The 20,770-nt window shown below is 50.0% G+C and overlaps 1 protein-coding gene across 3 annotated transcripts in view; it reads right to left on the reverse strand.

Moving 5' to 3' along the window:
• The window catches only part of LOC138280126 (NFX1-type zinc finger-containing protein 1-like), a 1,298,750-nt gene that overhangs the window by 920,366 nt on the left and 357,614 nt on the right, over nucleotides 1-20,770 (reverse strand). For all 3 annotated transcript variants that reach the window (XM_069219456.1, XM_069219457.1, XM_069219458.1), the window contains one exon: nucleotides 18,000-18,128. In XM_069219456.1, coding sequence (XP_069075557.1) covers nucleotides 18,000-18,128 — 129 coding nt within the window. The remainder of the gene's footprint in view (nucleotides 1-17,999; nucleotides 18,129-20,770) is intronic.

The raw sequence follows: 20,770 nt of genomic DNA on the forward strand, positions 1-20,770 counted from the left end.
ACGCAGGTCATGGTTGCAGTTGGTGCCTGCGGATGCAGGGAAGTGACTCCTTCACTCCAAGGGAGATTCCTTCTTATGCAGACTGAAGACTTGCCACCCTCAGATGATGCACAGCCGGGGAAATGTTGCAGAAGCTGGAAGCAGCCGTGGAAGCAGTCTTTGTCGTGGATGCAGATTGTCATTTCCTGGAGAGTCCAGATGGGGTTTCAGTGGCTAGAAGTCGAAATAGAGGTTGCAGAGTAGTCCTGCTGGAATCTTGTACACCGAATCTGAGGACCCACCCAAGAGAGAGCGACCCTAAATATCCCTGAAAGGGAGATTGGTCATCTAGCCAGGTGACCACCTATCATTAGTGGGCTCTGACGTCACCTGCTCCCAGAGGCCTGTGCCCAACTTGGATTCATTTTGGAAGAATCAAGGGACCCTCTGAAGGAGCTCTGAGCACCACCCATGGGGTGGTGATGGACAGGGAAGTGGTCACTTCTCTTTCCATTGTCCAGTTTCGCACCAGAGCAGGCACTGGAGGTCCCTGAACTGGTATAGTCTGGTTTATGTACGGATGGCACCAAATGTTCCCTTCAAAGTATACCAGAGGCTATCACTCCCAAGCCATGTAACACCTATTTCCAAAGGGAGGAGGTGTTACCCACCTCTCCCAAAGGAAATCTTTTGTTCTGCCTTCCTGGGCCTGAGCTGTTCACGCAGCAGGAGGGCAGAAACCTGTCTGAGGGGTGGCAGCAGCTTGGGCTGCCCAGAAAACCCCAGAATGCTGGAAGGTGCAATACTGGGGGTCCTCTAAGGAGCCCCCAGAGTGCATGGAATCATACTTCCAGTACCTTCAACAGTTTTGGGGTATGATTCCGACATGTTTGATACCAATCATGCCGAGGTTCAGAGTTACAATTAAGTAGCTGTAAAATAGTAGGAGTAAAGTACTGCAAGTTTCCTCAGGACATACTACAAGTCGTGATAAGAGATACTGTAAGAATCAAGCAAGACTGCAGTCAACAACCAGTGGATTCCTGGACCTGAAGAGCTGTGAGGAAAGGAGACCAAGTCCAGAAGTCGAAGAAGTCTCCAGGAAGAACAGGAGCCCCTGCCACCCTAGAAGATGGTGCAAAAGTGGATTATCCGGTTAGAAGAAGTGTGCAGAAGAGCACCAAAGAAGATGGCAGAGGGTTCCTGCGTGATGCAGGAGATGTCCCACGTTGAGCTGTTGGATGCAGACTGTTTGCGTCGCTGGATTCGCCCAACAAGCCATGATTCAAGCAAGATCACGGTTTGCATCAAAATGGCACTGCATGGACCCAGGAGGCACCTGGGGGTCTCAACTCAGACTGAGAAGACAGAGGGGGCTCCCAACACTGGAGGGAGCCCACAGAAGACCAGGCAGCGCCCATGGGAGTCCCAGGTCACGGGGACAAAGAAGATGCAAAATGTGGTTGGTGCAGCACAACAAAAGAAGGTCCCACGCCGCCAGAGAACAACTCAGCAAGTTGTGTGTCGCAGGATGGAGTGCTCGGGACCTGGGCTACACTGTGCACAAAGGATTCTTGGAAGAAGTGCACAGAAGCCCAAGGAGCTGGAGATGACGCCGTGCACAGGGGTACATTGCAAACTGGGAAGGCAAGCTCTTACCTCCACCAAAATTGGACAGCGAGACCTTAGGACAGTCTGGGTCATGTCGGTCCACCACCTGTGTCCCCGGGAGCACGCTTGTGGCCAGGAGAGGAGTCCCAGAGTACCGCCCGTCCTTGCAGAAGGGTGCCTGCAGGAGCAGGGAAGTGACTTTGTTACTCCACGGGAGATTCCTTCTGTTCTTCTGGTGCAGGATAAAGACTGGCTGTCCCCAGAGCGTGCACACCTTGGAAACTGTTGCAGTTGCTGGCTGGAGCTGAAGTTGCAGGGACACAGTAGCCTTTTTGGATACTTTGTTGCAGTTACAGCGGTTCCTGGAGCAGTCTGCGGTTGATCCGACAGTCAGAAGCTGAAGCAGAGGATGCAGATGATTCCTGGATGAGTCTTGCAAGCTGAATATGAGGAACCACCCAGGGGAGAGACCCTAAATAGCCCTGAGAGGGGGATTGGCTACCTACCCAGGTGTGCACCTATCAGGAGGGGTCTCTTACGTCACCTGCTGACACTGGCCACTCAGAGGTCTCCAGAGTGTCCCCACACCTTGGAAAAGAAGATGGCTAAAGCCAAGGACACACTGGAGGAGCCCTGGGGTGGTGATGGATAGGGGAGTGGTCACTCCCCTTTCCTTTATCCAGTTTCATGCCAGAGCAAGGACTGGGGGTCCCTGAACCGGTGTAGACTGGCTTATGCAAGGAGGGAACCATCTGTGCCCTTCAAAGCATTTTCAGAGGCTCTGAGAGGCTACCCCTCCCAAGCCTGTGACAGCTATTTCCAAAGGGAGTGGGTGTAACACCATCCTACAAAAGGAAATACATTCTTCTACCTTACTGGGACTGAGCTGCTCAGACCCCAGGAGGGCAGAAACCTGTCTGTGAGGTGGCAGCAGCTGGGGCTGCAGTGGAAACCTCAGAGAGCTGGTCTGTCAGTACTGGGGCTCCCTAGTGTGGCCCCCAGGGTGAATGGGATTGGCCCACCAATACCAGATTTGGAATGGGGGGACAATTCCATGATCTTGGACACCTCACATGGCCATATTCGGAGTTACCATTGTGAAGCTACATATATGTAATGACATATATGTAGTACACGCGTGTAATGGTATCCCCACACTCACGAAGTCCGGGGATTTGGCCCTGGACAGCTTGGGGGTACCTTTGCTAGTGCAAGGGTGCCCCCTCACTTAGTAACTTTTGCACCTAGCCTTCAGTGAATGAAAGTTAGACATAAAGGTGACTTATAAGTTACTTAAGTGCAGTGAAAATGGCAATTAAATAGTGTGTGCACTATTTCACTCAGGCTGCAGTGGCAGTCCTGGTGAAAGGTTTGTCTGAGCTCCTTATGGTTGGCAAAAGAATTGCTGCAACCCATGAGGATCTCCTGGAACCCAAATGCCCTGGGTACCTTGGTACATTGGTACCATATCCTAGGGACTTATAAGGGGAGTCCAGTGTGTAGGAGGCTGGCCTGGCTTATAGTGGGTACCTTGTGGTACTTACACCCTGTGCCAGGTCCAGTTATCCCTTATTAGTAGAACAGAGGTGTTTCTAGCAGCTTAGGCTGTTAGAGGTAGCTATGACAAAGCAGCTTAGGCTGAACTAGGAGACATGCAAAGCTCCTATTATACCACTTATATCATATAGCACAATATCATAAGAAAACACAATAGAGTTACTAAAAATAATGGTACTTTATTTTAGTGACAATATGCCAAAAGTATCTCAGAGGATACCCTCACTTAGGAGGTAAGTAATATACACAAATTATATGTACACAAACCCAAAATAGGTAAGTAACTGTAAGAAAAGTAGTGAAAACAATGTAGAATCACAATAGGATGCAATAGGTAGACATAGGCCTAGGGGCAACACAAACCATAAACTCCAAAAGTGGAATGCGAATCACGAATGGACCCCAGGCCTATGGGCGATTGTAGAGGGTCGCTGGGACTATGAGAAAACAGTAAGGGTGTTCAAAATGCCTCACCCCAAGACCCTGAAAAGTAGGAGTAACGTTACCCTACTACCCCAGAAAGACAGTATAGTCGTGATAGGGGATTCTGCAAGAACCACAACTGCTGCCAAAGCATTGAAGACGGATTCCTGGACCTGAAGACCTGTAAAAGAAGTGACCAAGTCCAAGAGTCACGCAAGTGTCCAGGGGGGGCAGGAGCCCACTAAACCCCGGATGAAGGTGCAAAAGGGCTGCCTCCGGGTGGAAGAAGCCGAGGATTTTAGAACAACGGAAGGTGCCAGGAACTTCTCCTTTCTTCAGAAGATGTCCCACGGCGGGCTGGAGGACGCAGGAGTGTTTCCACGCAGAAATACCACAAACAAGTCTTGCTAGCAGCAAGAGTCGCGGTTGAGGATTTTGACCCAGGATTTGGACCCAGGAAGGACCAGGATGTCGCCTTTTAGAGGAGGAGACAGAGGGGGCGCTCAGCAACTCAGAGAGCCCCCGCAGAAGCAGACAGCACCCGCAGAAGTAGCAGAACAGGCACTTAGAAGATCTGAGGAAAGCGGTCGACTCAGAGTCACAAAGGAGGGTCCCGCGACGTCGGAGTCCAACTCAGCGAGTTGGGCAATGCAGGACGGAGTGCTGGGGACCCAGGCTAGGCTGTGCACAAAGGAAGTCCTGGAAAAGTGCACAGAAGCCGGAGCAGCTGCAAATCACGCAGTACACAGGTTTGCTGTCTGGAGTGGGGAGGCAAGGACTTACCTCAACCAAATTTGGACAGAAGGGCCACTGGACTGTGGGAGACACTTGGACCCAGCTCTTGTGTTCCAGGGACCAGGCTCGTCAGAATGAGAGGGGACCCAGAGGACCGGTGATGCAGAGGTTTGGTGCCTGCGTTGGCAGGGGGAGGATTCCGTCGACCCACAGGAGATTTCTTCTTGGCTTCCAGTGCAGGGGGAAGGCAGACAGCCCTCAGAGCATGCACCACCAGGAAACAGTCGAGAAAGCGAGCAGGATGAGGCACTACAAGGTTGCTGGTAGTCGTCTTGCTACTTTGTTGCGGTTTTGCAGGCGTCCTGGAGCAGTCAACGATCGATCCTTGGCAGAAGTCAAAGAGGGAAGTGCAGAGGAACTCTGGGAAGCTCTTGCATTCGTTATCTGAGGAATATCCCAGAGGAGAGACCCTAAATAGCCCAAAAAGGAGGTTTGGCTACTGAGAAAGGAGGCTTGGCTACTAAGAGAGGTAAGCACCTATCAGGAGGGGTCTCTGATGTCACCTGCTGGCACTGGCCACTCAGAGCTGTCCATTGTGCCCCAACACCTCTGAATCCATGTTACATGGCCATGTTCGGAGTTACCATTGTGACGTACATATAGGTAGTGACCTATATGTAGGGCACGCGTATAATGGTGTCCCCGCACTCAGAAAGTCGTGAGGGCACCATTGCACTAGCAGAGGTGCCCCCACGTTGTTCAGGGCCAACTCCCCGGACTTCGTGAGTGTGGGGATAGCATTACATGCATGCACTACATATAGGTCAATATCTACATGTAGCTTCACAATGTTAACTCCGAATATGCTCATGTAAGGTTCTAAGATCATGGAATTGTCACCCCATTCCAAATCTGCTATTGGAGGGCCAATCCCATGCATCCTGGGGGCTCCACCATGGACCCCCAGTACTGCCAAACCAGCTCTCTGAGGCTTGCACTGCAGCTACCGCTGCTGCCACCTCACAGACAGGGTTCTGCCCTCCTGGGGTCTGAGCAACTCAGTCCCAGGAAGGCAGAAAAAACAAATTCCTTTTGGAGGAGGGTATTACACCCTCTCCCTTTGGAAATAGGTGTTACAGGCTTGGGACGGGTAGCTTCCCAGAGCCTCTGGAAGTTCTTTGAGGGCACAGATGGTGCCCTCCTTGCATAAACCAGTCTACACCGGTTCAGGGACCCCCAGTCCCTGCTCTGGGGCGAAACTGGACAAAGGAAAGAGGAGTGACCAGTCCCCTGTCCATCACCACCCCAGGGGTGGTGCCCAGAGCTCCTCTAGTGTGTCCCAGACTTCAGCCATCTTGTTTTCCAAGGTGTGGGGACTTTACTTCTACTTTCCTGGGCTCTGGGGTGGGGTACTTTACTTACCTTTGGTGTTTATCTACACTTCCAGCGCCCCTCTATACACACTTGACTAGGGGGGAATTTGTAATTCGCAATCCACTTTCTTAGTATATGGTTTGTGTTGCCCCTAGGCCTATTGCATTCTATTGTATTTTATACTGTTTGCACTATTTTGTGACTATTTACTTACCTGATTTTGGTTACTAGTGTAAAAATTGTGTCTAATACTTACCTCCAGGAGGAGTATTGCCTCAGATATTTTTGGGCTTGTGTCACCAAAATAAAGTACCTTTATTTTTGGTAACACTGAGTATTGTATTTTATTGTGTTTAAGTACTGTGTAGCTATAGTGGTATTGCAGGAGCTTTGCATGTATCCTAGTTCAGCCTACGCTGCTCTTCTACACCTACTTCTAGACAGCCTAAGCTGCTAGAACACTGCCTACATTTCAATAATAAGGGATACCTGGTATAAGGTGTAAGTACCTAAAGTACCCACTACAAACCAGGCCACCCTCGGGGCGTGGCCAAGGTCTCGGAGATGGCGCACGCCTACATTCCGAGCTCCGGAGGGGCCGGTGAATAATTGAGCGAAAAAGCGCCTCTGCCGGGCCGACCGAAGTCCGGACTGAGGGGTAGACTCACAGGAGGGGGCTAGGCGAGAGAGTGCCCCTCTGGTGACGGCGAAGTGAGCCCGGTGCCGAAATCGGCCTCCTGGACGGCTCGGGGGACGAGAGGCCTGGGCGCACGACTGCATCCGCGGCCTCGCGCTGGGCTGTGGCCGGGCCCGCCGGAGAGGGAAGGAGGCGACGGGACGTGAAGGTGCGGGGCCCTGGGCGTGGCCTTATCAGACGGTGAGAGAGCAGGGGGCGGCCGTGCCCGCGGGAGAAGTCGCGCCCAGTCGGGGCGTTGCAGGACGGAGTGGCTGAACGCGGGTGGCCCCGGGAGCAGACGGGCGCCGACCCGGGCGAGAGACTGCGGCCCCTACAGCGGCCCTTGAGGGTGTCGGGTGGCGGAGCTGACCGGCCGGCGTGCCCAGAAGCGGGCGGCTCCAGCGGAAGACGGCGACACCATCCCGCGGTAGGAGCGGGCAATGCGAGGCGCGAGGGGGGATAGTATGGAGTCCCCTCCTCGTAGCGGCACAGGTGCTGGAGGGGCCTGAGAGCCCATGAGCTCCCGCACCGGAACGGGTGCGGCGGGGCAGCGCCCCGGGAGGCGAGCGGCCCCGGGTGGACTCGGAGACCTGCTCGAGGCGGTGATTGAGACCCGGGTAGGGCTGCAGGCCGGGGCTGTGATCAAGCGTCTGGTCATTGGACCCCAGGGGACAACGGAGGAGTTCTCCTCCATCGCGACGGTGCAGCCGAAGAGCGCCCAGCGGCGAAGAGTTATCGGGAGGCTGTAGGAGGGGACCAGTGCAGCGAAAGGCCGGAGTGATAAGGGAACACATGGAGAGGTCACTGGAACGGAGACGGAACCCGGGGCCCTGACATTCCCTATGGCGGCGTAACGTGCAGTAAAATCGGTCCCTTGAGGACTGCTGTGGACATTGACGAGCCTGCGTGGGACTGGTAGGCTGTTTGGGGCAAAAGTTGAAAAAGAACGATCTGGACCCGCACCAACGTGGGACCCCTTGGGGGCTGATCTGATCCCTGGGACGGGGGGACCCATTTGTCTGGACTGCAATAGGGGAGCAAAGGCGCGGAGCACCCAACGGAGAGACTCAGAAACAGTGGACCCTGAAGGGTACGGGGACCCGGCTGAGGAAAAGCCTGGGGCAAGGCAGCGGCTCATGGAGGGGAGGGAGTGACGTCTTGGAGAAGATAGACAAACACCGCCGAGGCTGCTGTCAGGGGTCCCTGGGGCGGGGCCTGCGGCCGCGCTGATGCCCTCCAAGGCTCGCCCCAAGGCCAGAAATATGGAGTCCAAGGCTCAGGCCGAGTGCGCAGGACCACACACAGGTCAAGGTCCAGGACACGCTAGATAAAATTCTTGGAGCGATAGAGGACACCAAAACAACGCTGCAGCGAGAGATCAGCCAGGTTGCGGTTGAGGTGAGCTTGCTGAGAGCGGAACACCACAAATTGGTAGATAGAGTCAAAGAAACAGAAACTGCCCTGGCGGACATAGCACCGAAGCAGGAAAACCTGACAGCTGAAGTGTCCTCCCTGGTTGACAGAGTGACGCGCCTCGAAAGGAGAGTTGAAGACGCAGAGGGGAGGAACAGAAGGAATAACGTACGTGTGGTGGGTCTACCGGAGGGGACCGAGGGTACGAACATGGTTGAATTTTTGGAGAAGTGGTTCGGTGAGACGGTGGCTCCGGGGCGCCTGACCCCCTTCTACACGTTGGAGCGGGCGCGTCGGGTCCCGGCGAGGCCGCTGGCCCCGGGCAGGCCCCCCCGGGCCGTGAAAGCTAAACTGTTACATTATAGTGACAGGGACACCCTCCTGCAGAGGGCCAGGGAATCGGGCCCTTTTAAAGTCGGAAACGGGGAGGTGACATTATTCCCGGATTACACTCTGGAGGTACAAAACAAGCGAGCTTCGTTTCTGGCAGTCAAGAGAGCCCTAAGGGAGGAGGGAATCCAATATTCGCTACTCTACCCAGCCAGATTGAGAGTGATTCTGGAAGGGAAGACATCGTTCCTTCAGTCACCTGAGGAAGCCTGGGAATGGCTAGAGTCACACAGCTCCCGGGCAGGAGGGTCCACAGGAAGGGTCGCGCTTGGGAACGGGGCGTGCCGAGCGCTGAAGGGAAGGAAGCCCAGAAACCGCAGACGTATGGTACCTACCCAAACACAGAAAGAGAAAGGAAGGAAGGAGGCATTGGAGGCAGCGGCACGCATGAGCGGAGAGGCGTCACCCCAGGAAGAATCCGGGAACGAGTCTGACGACACGATGGTTTCATCTGCAGGTGAAGCGGATCATTCAACCCGAGCCCCGAAAGTAACCCCGAAAACAGCTGACGAACTTGGCTAGCCTGGACACACGGAAGGCCCTGGAGACAGGGCGCGTATTGGGATCGACCGGCCCCTCCGGGCAAGGCCACCCCCCCAGACCAGTGCTCTGCCGTTTGACAATAATGGCGGGTACTGCTAATCAGAGACTGAACAAGTTGCACTGTTGCACAATTTGCTAGGCGACCTACAAGTTCGGAGGCGCCCTGGGGACTGGGAGTTGGGTCATACAGTTAAAAGTTAATAAGGCAATGTGGGAATTGGAATTGGAATGTGACAAAGTTATAGATAAAGGGAGAGGAGGCTCTGAGGCTTGGGAGGGCCGGGACAGAGCCACCAAACTGAAAATGGGCAATGGCAGATTACAATCTCATGACCTGGAATGTTAGAGGGATGGGCACTCCGGCTAAAAGGCACAAGATACTCTCCTATCTTAAGAGAAGGGGTGTACAGGTGGCTCTATTGCAGGAAACTCACCTGGCGCCTGGAGAGGGAGAGAAGTTGAGACGTAGGTGGAGGGGGCAGGTATTCGCAACGGAATACTCTGCCTACGCTAGAGGTGTATTGGTATGGATCAGGGCGGGGTCCCCTTCACGACGATCTCTTCCAATATTGACAAGGAGGGTAGATTTGTGATACTGGAGGGGAGGCTGCATGGCGTACCGATAGTCTTGAGTTGCATCTATGCCCCTAACCAAGACCAGGTAGCCTTCATGTCAGGGTTATCGAGTCACCTTACACGCCAATGCACCGGAGAGCTATTAGTAGGTGGGGATTTTAATGCGGTGCTAGACACTGAACTGGACAGGTCTACCCCTCCTATACAGGGGGCTGCGGCAATAAAAACAGCCAAAAGGGTAGGGGAGTGGTTGGACTGGTGGGGGCTATTGGATGTCTGGCGAGTGCATCACCCAACTGACAGAGATTATTCTTATTACTCGGGTCTTCACCAGGTACATACAAGAATCGATAGAGTAGTATGCACTGCAGGCCTGTTAATTAACATGACACGCTCGGAATACTTGGCCCGCACCTTGTCTGACCACAATCCCTTGTTAATAACGATGAGGGTGCCGGAGGACAGACCCCCCATACCGTCTTGGAGGATGTCCCCCTCAACACTTGAGGACCAGTCGTACAGAGAAGCCTTACGCTGTCATTTGACAGAATACATCGAGACAAACAACGGGTCCACCCCCACTAGGGCCCTGGAATGGGAGGCACTTAAGGTGGTGACGAGGGGCTTTTGCTTGGGGCAGTCGTCGGGGGTTAGACGTACACTTGAAAGGGAGCTAAATGCTCTGGAGAAAGACATACACGAAGGGGAGTTGGGACAGGGGAGAACTGCGCAGGAGAAGGAGGATTACAGTCGAGCCCGCAGGGAACACTCCCGCATTGAAGAGCAGCTTAGATGCCATGATAGACAAAAGTACACAGCATCCCTGCAGGCGGAGGAGGGTAGATCGGGGAGAATGTTGGCGCGGTTGGTCCGCTCCGGGGGGCAGGGTGAGCCTATCACATGTGTACTAGATGGGGAGGGTTCACGCAAGCTCAGCCCGGCCCAAATAAACAATGCATTCAGGGAATATTATATGCAGTTGTACGGGAAACCCAGTGATCTGTGGACAGAGTCCTTCGACGAGTACCTACAGCAAATCCCGCTACCAACTCTGAACGCAGTGGATAAAGAGGCCCTGGGGGGCCCAGTGTCAGTGGAGGAAGTAAACGAAGCCATAGCACAGCTAGCGCCAGGGAAGACTCCGGGAACAGACGGGCTCCCCATGGACTTTTACAAAAAATATAGGTCACTGCTGGCTCCCCAACTGACTGAGATGTACGCGGAGGCACGGCGACAGGGTGAACTGCCACAAACGTTGCGGGAGGCTATGGTGGTCCCTCTCCCCAAAACTAAAGACAGGGAAGCACGGGTGACGGAGTTTAGGCCTTTATCAATGCTAAACAGTGATTTCAAAATTCTTAGCAAGATCATGGCTGCTCGATTGCTGCCCCATATGACCAAGCTAGTGCATACTGATCAGAATGGCTTTATTCCTGCCCGAAGCACCTCGTTGAATTTAAGACGGGTTTTCTCGGTGCTGCATATGCCCAGGGCTTTGAGACCGCCAGCTGGGGTTTTGTTGGCGGTGGACTTCGAGAAGGCCTTCGACTCAATCAGGTGGGATTACTTAAGGAAGGTGATGCTCAAAAAGGGACTAGGGGAGGAATGGGTGAAGTGGGTGGACCTACTGTACGCTTCCCCCCTGGCTAGAGTTAAGACCGGAAAGTCGATCTCCAGTGCATACCCAATATACCGCGGAACTAGGCAGGGCTGCCCCCTATCACCGATGTTGTTTGCCCTGGCAATTGAGCCCCTGGCGGCACAGTTGCGGCGAGAAGGAGTGGGCAAGGGAATTATCTGGGGTCCGGCTGAGCATATCGTTTCTCTATATGCCGACGATATACTCCTTTACCTGAGGGACGGGGCGGGAGGTGTCGGGTGGGCGCTGGGGATTCTGGAGGAATTCGGGAGTCTATCTGGACTCAGACTTAACAGGAGAAAAACATTTGTATTCCCTGTTCTGGCAGGCTGCGCTCGTCCGGACTCGTGCCCTGCGGACGTAAACTGGGCCCGCGGACTTTTAAATATTTGGGCATACAAATATTTCACGAACTGAGCGATCTTAGGGACGGCAATCTCGGCAGGACACTTAGATCCCTGCGCACCTCGGTGGAGTTCTGGAGGTCATTGAAACTATCAATAATGGCCAGAGTGGCGCTCTCCAAAATGGTCATGCTGCCACGCCTACTCTATTACTTTGCGAACCTGCCAGTGCAGGTCCCTCCTACATGGTTCCGAGAGTTAAATGCACTGCTTAGAGAGTTGATATGGGATGTGGGTCGCAGGAGAACGGTGCTAACAACCGTCTGTAGACCGGCGCGTCTGGGGGGACTGGGTGCCCCTGACTTCGAGGCGTATTATTTGGCATCTCAGCTCCAGTGGGTGGCCGGCTGGATGGCGGGCAGGGGACAGCTAGACCTGGCAACAGCGCAAGGAATAACAGACACAGCTCGTATAGCGGCAAATATGGCGGGTAGGAAGGTCGCCCTCATAGGTGACAGCATAATGTGTAACGTGGCGTTGAAATGCTGGAAGCGTTGCGTGAGAAGGACCGGGGTCGGGCCGCCATACTCTCCCGCTTTACCACTGGAGGTAGTCGCCCTAGAACTACGGGGGCGTGAGCGAGGGGGGCTAGGATTGGGGCCATGGGTGGGAGCGGGGCTGGGGGCAGTGGGGGAACTATTCAAGGAGGGGTTGCTGAAGAGCTTCGATGACTTAGTAGTAGGAGGGGTACCGCAAGGTCAATTCCTATTCTTCAGGAAGCTGATGCACACCCTAAAAGAGCACTGGAGTACAATTAATGCAGAACCCACAATCCATGGGGTGCTGCACCTCTTGTTGACGGCAGGAGAGGAACCTCACATGATCACAAAAATATACCGTGCCCAAATAGAGTCAGCTGTGGACCCCCTGCACTCCCTAAGAGAAAAACGGGAGAAGACAGCCGGGCGAGACCTGTCCGAGTCGGAATGGGCCAGGGCTCTAGCTTATCCTAGAACGATCTCACGCAACACGAGGCTCAGATATATTCAATACAATTACTTACACAGAACTTACCTCACCCCACATCGGTTGCACCGCATATATGGGGGGGCTCCCAAGGTATGCCCCAGATGTGAGGGCGGGGAAGCTGACTTTGACCACATGATGTGGGTATGCCCGAGAATCCAGGTGGGTTGGTTCGAGATGATGGCTACCCTCACGAAGTTATTCGGCTTGGAGCTCCGGCCAACCCCTGATTTGTGCCTACTGGGTCTTCGAACCGGGATTAGGTGGGGCAAGGTTGGGAATCGTTTCCTTGACCTGTCTCTGGCTCTATTTAAAAGACTGATCACGAAGGGATGGAAGTCCCCAACCCACCCATCACTAACAGAATGGAGGAACGATGTCACAAGGTGGTCCAGGGCAGAGCTTCAGGTCCTTAGGGCTGAGGAGGCGAGGGGGGTCCTTCAGACCCCAATCGCGGCGGAGTGGGAAAACCTAGTGTCTGACTGGGAAGACTTAACAAAGAGTCCGATGGAGCCTGAGGGAGTGGGATGAGCTAATGGACACGGTCAGAAGATCCCAACATAGGGGAAGTTCACTGTCACTAAGACTGAATGACTACTAAGAATCAGTTTGATCCGGATGCGGTATGAGTGTGAGGGGGAGAGCGGGATGGTATAATAAAAAGGATAAGGGAGGGTAATGACGGAACGCAGGGCAATAAAACACGACAAGCAATACCCGGGCAAGCTATCTCCCTTTTTAGTAATTCAGCAATTAAACAGTTCCTCCCACATAGGCCTAAAAGTTCATATACAGTTTGAAGTTGAGTTAAGTCTGTTAACAGGTCACAGAATACAACAGTAACGTAGGATAATGAAAATGTGAATGCCATTATAAAGTTTCAATTGGGCGAAGAAATAACTGTTGATAAGTTAAGTAAATGCATGGTAAAGGCTAACCAAATGCGTAACGTACTGCATGGACCGCAAAGCCCGGAAATGGTATAATTAGCAGAAATGTATAATCACGACAATACGTTACTGTAAGAAGAATTACACTTGTAAAAACAGCAAGTAGTTGATAACAATAAAAACAAATTAAAAAAAAAATACAAACCAGGCCACCCTCCTACAAATGGGCCATAGGTCTCCAACCTGTTCAGGTATGAGGAAATATAAAAAATAACATCTCTTACCTATTTCTGACTCTGGTATGTTCTCGATAGTACCCCTAGCCAGAATGTAGACCCTCTGCTTATAAATTGTAGCATGGATGGGTGATCAGGGAGGATATGGGGGTGGGAGGGTGAATTCAATGGCTGGGCATAACCTCTCTGAATAATTTCCAGCACTCTTTGATCCTAAGTGATGGATTTCCAGCAGTAAAGGAAAAATTTGAACTTCTACTCTAATGGCTGTCTGTGGCTCTGGAAGTCCAAATTAGAGAAGGTCTGTGCTGCACAGGAACAGGAGTTAAAAAATAGCTGCTTCTGTTCAGGTGAATGGCTTTGGCCGTCATCCCAGGCCCTGGAGATTCAAAAATTACAGGACAGTTGCTAAACTGGACAGGCGGGCTGCTGCTGTCCGCATGCCATGTTTAAAGTCCTGAGGTTCTGTAGAATGGCCAGCAGTCATTGACTATGTCCCACACTGCTTGAGAGTACCTCGTTAGATTGCAAACTGCATTCAAAGAAAGAAAGGCAGGCTAGCTGAGAACAACTTCTTAACATATGTGTGAATCCACTTAGATTCTCTGTCTAGAGGACTTGAAGGAAAGGCACTTGGCATAACCTTACTCGTCCACACCAAGACCACAAGGGTTTCTGATGACTGATGATGAGTAAGAAACAGAGAGTTAACAGGGCCCAGTCATGTCACTTGGCTACAAGTCGACTGACTTCTAGAGCGAGGAACAGTTGATGTGGACTTATTTGATTACTTTTTTATATATATAAATTTGATTTACAACAATTGCGGTTAAGATACGGTCCCACTTCCTCACGCCAATAGCGAACACCTTACAATAATAAATTCCCACCTCGGTAGGTGTTCATAGAATCGGAAAGGCGGGGGGAGCGAGGAGAATGGGCATTAAGGAGGAAGAGGGAAGACGGAAGGGGGCTGGGAGAGTCCAGCAGCACTGAATGGAAAGGGTCAACCATCCCCACAGAGGAAGACCCAGCAGCTTCTTTCATGCCAGGGCTCATTCACCCCACTCCACTGCCCACCACCCAGGGTCCCACACTGTCAAGTGGTGTCACGCAACCGGCCAACTCCTATGGGGCCAGGGAAAGTATACATATTCAGGTGATTTCCTCTTGTGGAGGGTGAAGGCTTCCTTCCTCCCTCTCCACAGTCGTCTCCTACTCGAAAAACAATCTCATCCCCCTCTCTAGGTCCCTCTCTGAAAGGCTCATCTGTGCAAATGTGCAGAAAACACACCCCTTTCGCCACCACCCAGCTTACCTAATGACTTTGAGCGGGACCAGGATTTAACCAGGGAGCTGCCTCATGATCTGAAGCAGAAGCAGGCCTGTGGGAAGATTACTTTATCACAATGTCTTCTTATGTTATGTGACATATAACTTCAAATCCCACTCTCTGATCACCTTAGGGTACATCAGCGTACACTTGTCACACAAATTATGAATGGAGCGCAGACACCAGAGACACGCATCTTGAAGGTCTGTGACTGATTTCTGCTTCCTGCAGTTGCAGCACCGTTTGAATCTGCTGTCATGGGGGAAGACAATGTTTTCCTTAGCAGATTCTGAGACATTTGCAACAATTTTGGAAAACATCGGAAAATCAACAAAGTTGAGAATAGTGCTCCTGATCCATGTCAAAGGACGCAGAAAGAAAGAAAATGATATCAGTGTGCATGGGAGGTATCTACATGCGGCTCATGGGAGCTATTGCTTGAAAATTTAGCCTCCACTTGGGATATTTTAATGGTGAGGAAGTTGCAGTTAGAAGTATTCATGAAAAACCTTTTTCCACCAAATAAAACTCCTAAGAAAAACCATACTATTCGTATTCCCCCACAATACCACTTCATAGTACTGGGGCATAGGTCAACTCCAAGGCCAGACTACAGGAAACCCTTGTATCATGATGTACCAGCATACCAAATCAGAATAAAAAAGTGAGGAACATGGCTGGCAGACTTATTGTTGACCTGAAAAATAATGAAATAGTAGCAATTTACCTCTCACAGCAACTCACCTAAAAAGATCACACTCTCTCTCTGTAAGCGACAGCATTACATCACAGATTCTTTGCTTCGTTTATGAATACGCTGAAGGTAAGATTGCAAATCAGGTAAACATTATACAGTTTATGATTTCAAACAGACTTTGCTCGGAAGAAAAGATGTCCCTAGTAACTCCCAGATTCTCTGTGGTACCCCTGCCGCTTGAACAAGCTGCCCAGGTAAATCTGAGACTCCCAATGAAAGATTTAGTTCAGTAACTGTCCTAACCCCTTCCAATAAGCATGTCTTCCTTCTCTCTCTCTCTCTCGCTATCTCTCTCCCTCTCATATTTGCTACCAAGATACCTCGCCAGTCATTCTGCATAGTATATAATTTGCATACACATTTACACCTCACCAATTTTTATTTTCATTTGGCCTTGCAACTGCACTTTAGTTGCAGTCACTGTACCTTTGAATGTCAATCCATTAGTCTTCAACTTCTGAACTGTTTCACTTGTTAGATTTTTGTGTCCTGTTGCCAGGCTACATCAGTACTACATATGTTGACCCAAATCTATGTTACTATATAAGTGGTTTCTGCAACCACTACAATCTGGATGCATATACAAACTCAATGGCTTAGCGGATACAAAAAGCTTATTATTGCAGTAAGTGTTGAAAATAAATAAATAAACTAAACGTATCAGTTATGTGAAAATAGTGATCATCAAAGTATCGACGGCAACACTCATTAAAATCTGGCTGGCAAAAATCAAGCATGCATATCCACCTTAAAAATGCCTACAAATACACCAATTGTACCTCCCAGTCAAAGAACTCACATATAACTGTAGGGTTTGATTGAGTGGCTATTCTAATTCCATTTCGAACATTTAACTGCAAATGATTGATTGTGGCACTGATTATATCTAGGTCTTTCCTTGGGTACACATTATGGCAAGGTTGAACAGTTTTACCTAGTATTACTGTATAACATGTATTCAGGGTTAACATTTTCAGTGGGTGGCAGAAGAAACACCCAGTAGCGTGTGACTAAAGACTATGGCCCCCCAAAGTTAAAGAAAGCCAGTAAGAACAGCAACAGGTGGGAACAGTTGCATTTTGTTAAACTAAAAGAGGTTAGAGGTCCCCCAGACACCCCAAAACTCTACTCACACAAAAGTTACAAAAACACAGGAGTGAATTATCAAAAGGAACAGAAATGATGGAGCTGGCAGCAATTTCTGACACATAGCCACAATCAATCAACAAAAGTGCTCACTCATACTTCATAACTGCTTTGCAGAGAAGTCCATTTCAACTAGCAGCATCAGTTCTCCTCATGACACTTAATAAACTCATGTTTTTTTTAATAGAAACCAAAGTGTTATAAAAGACAAAATATGACCAACATAAGCCTCTACAGCACAGCTCTTGGCAAGTATAGTTCGTATTCAAGGGGATGAGATTTGCATATTCCCTTCTGGATACAGAAATGAGTTAAACTGTATTTAAATGTCCAATATCTAATTTTAGCAGCACCATAGAGTGCCATGGAGATGGATCTAGGCCGTATAGAAGGCTCTGAATGGAATGAAATCTTAAACTGCTTGAGAGAAGCTGACATTGAATTTGTATTTAAGCTGGTAAAATATAACATTCTCCAACGAACTGACTCATATGACCTCAAATAAAGATATCGAGAAGGGCAGACATTGACTTATGCCTTAGTAAATGCACACAGATGGGCACATTTTACTACACACTTTGGTCATGCCTGAAGATTGATTCTTTTTGGAGTGAAGTATGAAATTATCTGGAGAAAGCCACTCAATTCATGGTCCCTCTAGAATTAAGAAGTGAAACGTACACTGTTGGGAATACTGGGAGAACTTCCCCTGCCCAACTAGCTTAGAATTTTGTGTAGCATGGAAGTTAGTAATTGCTTACAGGGATATTGGAAGACTCCGACGATGCTGTGAAGTCTAGATCGCAGGATTTTGGTGTTCCCACATGGAGTAAAGCAAGGCAATTGAAAAAGCGATCTACAAATCCAGAGGCTGCCTCAAAATACTTTATCAATTAGGGGGGCAATGGATCTTGCATTATGGCTTGCAGTCTAAAGGAGGGGTAGGACATGACTGTGTAATTTAGACAGGCATTCTGAAGCAAGATTCCTGGCCTAACCTGATTTTATTTCGAGTATAGATTAGCTCTTCTATACTGTTGCCAAGAAAACTAATGTGAAATACATTGCCAGTTAACATTATGGGCCTGATTCTAACTTTGGAGGACGGTGTTAAACCGTCCCAAAAGTGGCGGATATACCACCTACCGTATTACGAGTTCCATAGGATATAATGGACTTGTAATACGGTAGGTGGTATATCCGCCACTTTTGGGACGGTTTAACACCGTCCTCCAAAGTTAGAATCAGGCCCTATGTTCCTTTTCCAGATGAAAATCAATACAATGTTTATAAACTAACCAATTTTAGTAGTAACATAAATATTAAAATCAAGTAACTAAGCCAACATTACCTTCCAGAAACTGGTCCAGGGCGTGGTTTGTGAAGCACACCACCAGAATTGGCCTATGTCCTTTGGGATTCCATAGGTCTGCATTAGCAAGGAGGGCTTTGACAACTTTTAGTCCGACATATGTCTTGCCTGAAAAGAGTTTGTGGAAATTATGTGATTAAATAAAAAAATAGTTATTATACCATTCAGCATTTGAACAAAAAATAGTTCTGTCAGCAAAACCGCTGCAAGTGTGGCTCGCTGCCTTTCTATTTCTTAAAGGATCTACTGTGAATAACTAATTACATTTTCATTGTGGAAGGAACAAAGAGAGTAAGTACTCATGGTCTGAAATAGATAAAAGAGGCCCTGGTGAGCTCCTTGCATAATCTGGGGTTCTTTTCTATGTTTTTGTCATTTCTTTCGAGTTATAACATTTTAATTAATTTTGTTCTGACCAAGCACACTGGTAAACAAAAAGAAAACACCCAAAACGTTTTCTGGTTTAACAGTTTGACTGCTGATTTTCTGCAGGGTTACATTAAACATGACGGCGCCTTACGACAAACATACACATTTTTGTTTTGCGACAGAGTACCCTATATAAATCGGACCCACTCTAATTTGCTGTTATGCTAATGATACAAAAGGGGCAGCCCTTGGGCATGTGAGGGTAAACCTATCGAGTGATACGTACACCTGTGCTGGTACACATACAGTAGAAGGATAAAAGTCAGATACACGTCTGCAGGTATGCTTTACTGAATACATGTGCTATTCCAGAAGAATGGGCACATTGCCTAGAGCAGCTCTAGGAACTCGAGGGTGAGGGGGATGTCCAAGGCCAATGCAACAGAATTTTTCAACAAAGATGGCCCTGAACAGGGCCAAATCAGCCACTCCTGTGTTACCATTCTCCCATATCACTCAAATATTACAAATTAAATAAAACTAAGCTAAAGTTAAGAGCTTTGGAGAGCCACAGACAAGCCCACCACAAATTGCAGCAGATGGGCACGCCATCCCAATGTGACACCCTTGATGGAACGATATTCAAAACAAATTAAAAAATAAACCTAGGCTAAAATGCCTGTGGGGAACTTGGTGTCAGAGTGTAACTTGGAAGATGCTACAGCATTGGTTGTTTTAAATTATATTTGCAAGTTGCAGTCCTGTGCAATTATATAATGTAATCTACCCACTGACTGCAAGGCACGTCAAATTCTCACTGCAGACCTCAATAACATATCGATATGCAGGTGACCGCAAAGCAATCTTTGATGAGGACTCGTACTGCAAATAGGAAACATGTCATCACTCACACAGCCTGACTTTCTGAGCTACACTGAAAATAGGCGCTTGGAGATACACTTCTTGTGACTGGGCAAATAAAGGGTCAGCGGTGGGGTCAGAGGGAGCTCGGGAGCCATTAGTTCCCAGCAATGACACAGTGGCTGGGAACAGGGCCGGCAGCAGTATTTTGAAGAACTGATCACATTATTGTGAGCGAGGTAGAGTGGTAAGGCAACATGCAGGAGGGAAAGGTGAGGAATATGCTCTGCTTTCTAAATGAAGAAGGGTGCAAGGATTTGTTGGCACCGAGTCAGGGCAAGGCAGGGGGTCCTCTGTTGCAGAGGGTGGCAGATATTGTGGCAGCGGCCGTGTGGTCTTGTTCAAAGCTGAGGGCCAAGGTCGGGAGGCTGTCCTGGAAGCAGGGCGGTGGGGGGGGGGACAATGGGAAGAGCAGCGGCCCAGGTTTTGTCTTTCTATTAGGAAAGGAGGTGGGGAGGTGCAAGCTTGGGCATTATGGGCTTGACGCGAAGCAGATTCTAAGCTGACCACAGGGGAGGAAGTCCGCCCAGAAATATATATGGAGGCATGGTCCAAGTGTCACAGCGTAGGCAAGGTGGGGAAAGGGACAGAGCGGCGAGTGTCAGCTGCTTGTGGCAACAGCAATTGGCCACAAAGAGGTGCTGGACGTGCAAGGGGGTGGCCCCACCTCCTCTGGCATGCAGGAATTAAGAATGGTGCCCCACGCGGGCAACAAGGATGGGGAGAGATAGCCATGCAGGTGAAGACAGAAGTGAGTTAGAGAGACTGTGGCAAGGCAAGGTCTCTGTCATAGTGGTGGACATTTTGGAGTGGAGAGGGGATGAGGGCAGTGGGGAGACTGAAGAAAAGCTAAGATGGGTGGGCAAAGGACGGAGGAAGGAGTGGAGCAGGCAAGGAGGAGGTCAAGGAAACCCCTGAGGGTGTAGGGAATGAAAACACAGCTGGGTCGGCAAGAGGTGTAGATGATACAGGATACAGAACTCGTCTGGCTCAGAAGTGATGGATTATACTTTTATTCCTGTGGTGTTGGTAGAGAAGTGGAAGATGGTAGCTGAACGTGGATGCAAGACTAACGCCAGGAGGAAGGGAGGTGGTAATCATACCTGACACACGAGACCTTTGCTTGACAGACCACTCAAGCGATTCAGGTGAAGGGACGTCAGGGTCCAGGGTGACTAGTCTGAACACAAAGTTGGACAGAACCAGTGAAAACACTGGCAAGGCCTGGTGTGGTCTCCTAGGGAGCAAAGGATCAGGACAGCAACAGTATTTAGTTGTTGAGTAGTACCATGAATGAAGAGTTGTCTGGCCCTAATGGCCCACATGGGATGGTTCTTGATAATGAAAAGGAGGAGCTGTGGAAGGTGAACTGGTAGAGGAGTAGGAATTTGAAGAAGAGGGCAGGGAATGGTACTGGTGGATAGAAAAGGTGGTCAGGGTGCAAACGCAGGTCATAAGTA

This window comes from Pleurodeles waltl, chromosome 2_2 (assembly GCF_031143425.1).
Source record: "Pleurodeles waltl isolate 20211129_DDA chromosome 2_2, aPleWal1.hap1.20221129, whole genome shotgun sequence".
NCBI lineage: Eukaryota > Metazoa > Chordata > Amphibia > Caudata > Salamandridae > Pleurodeles > Pleurodeles waltl.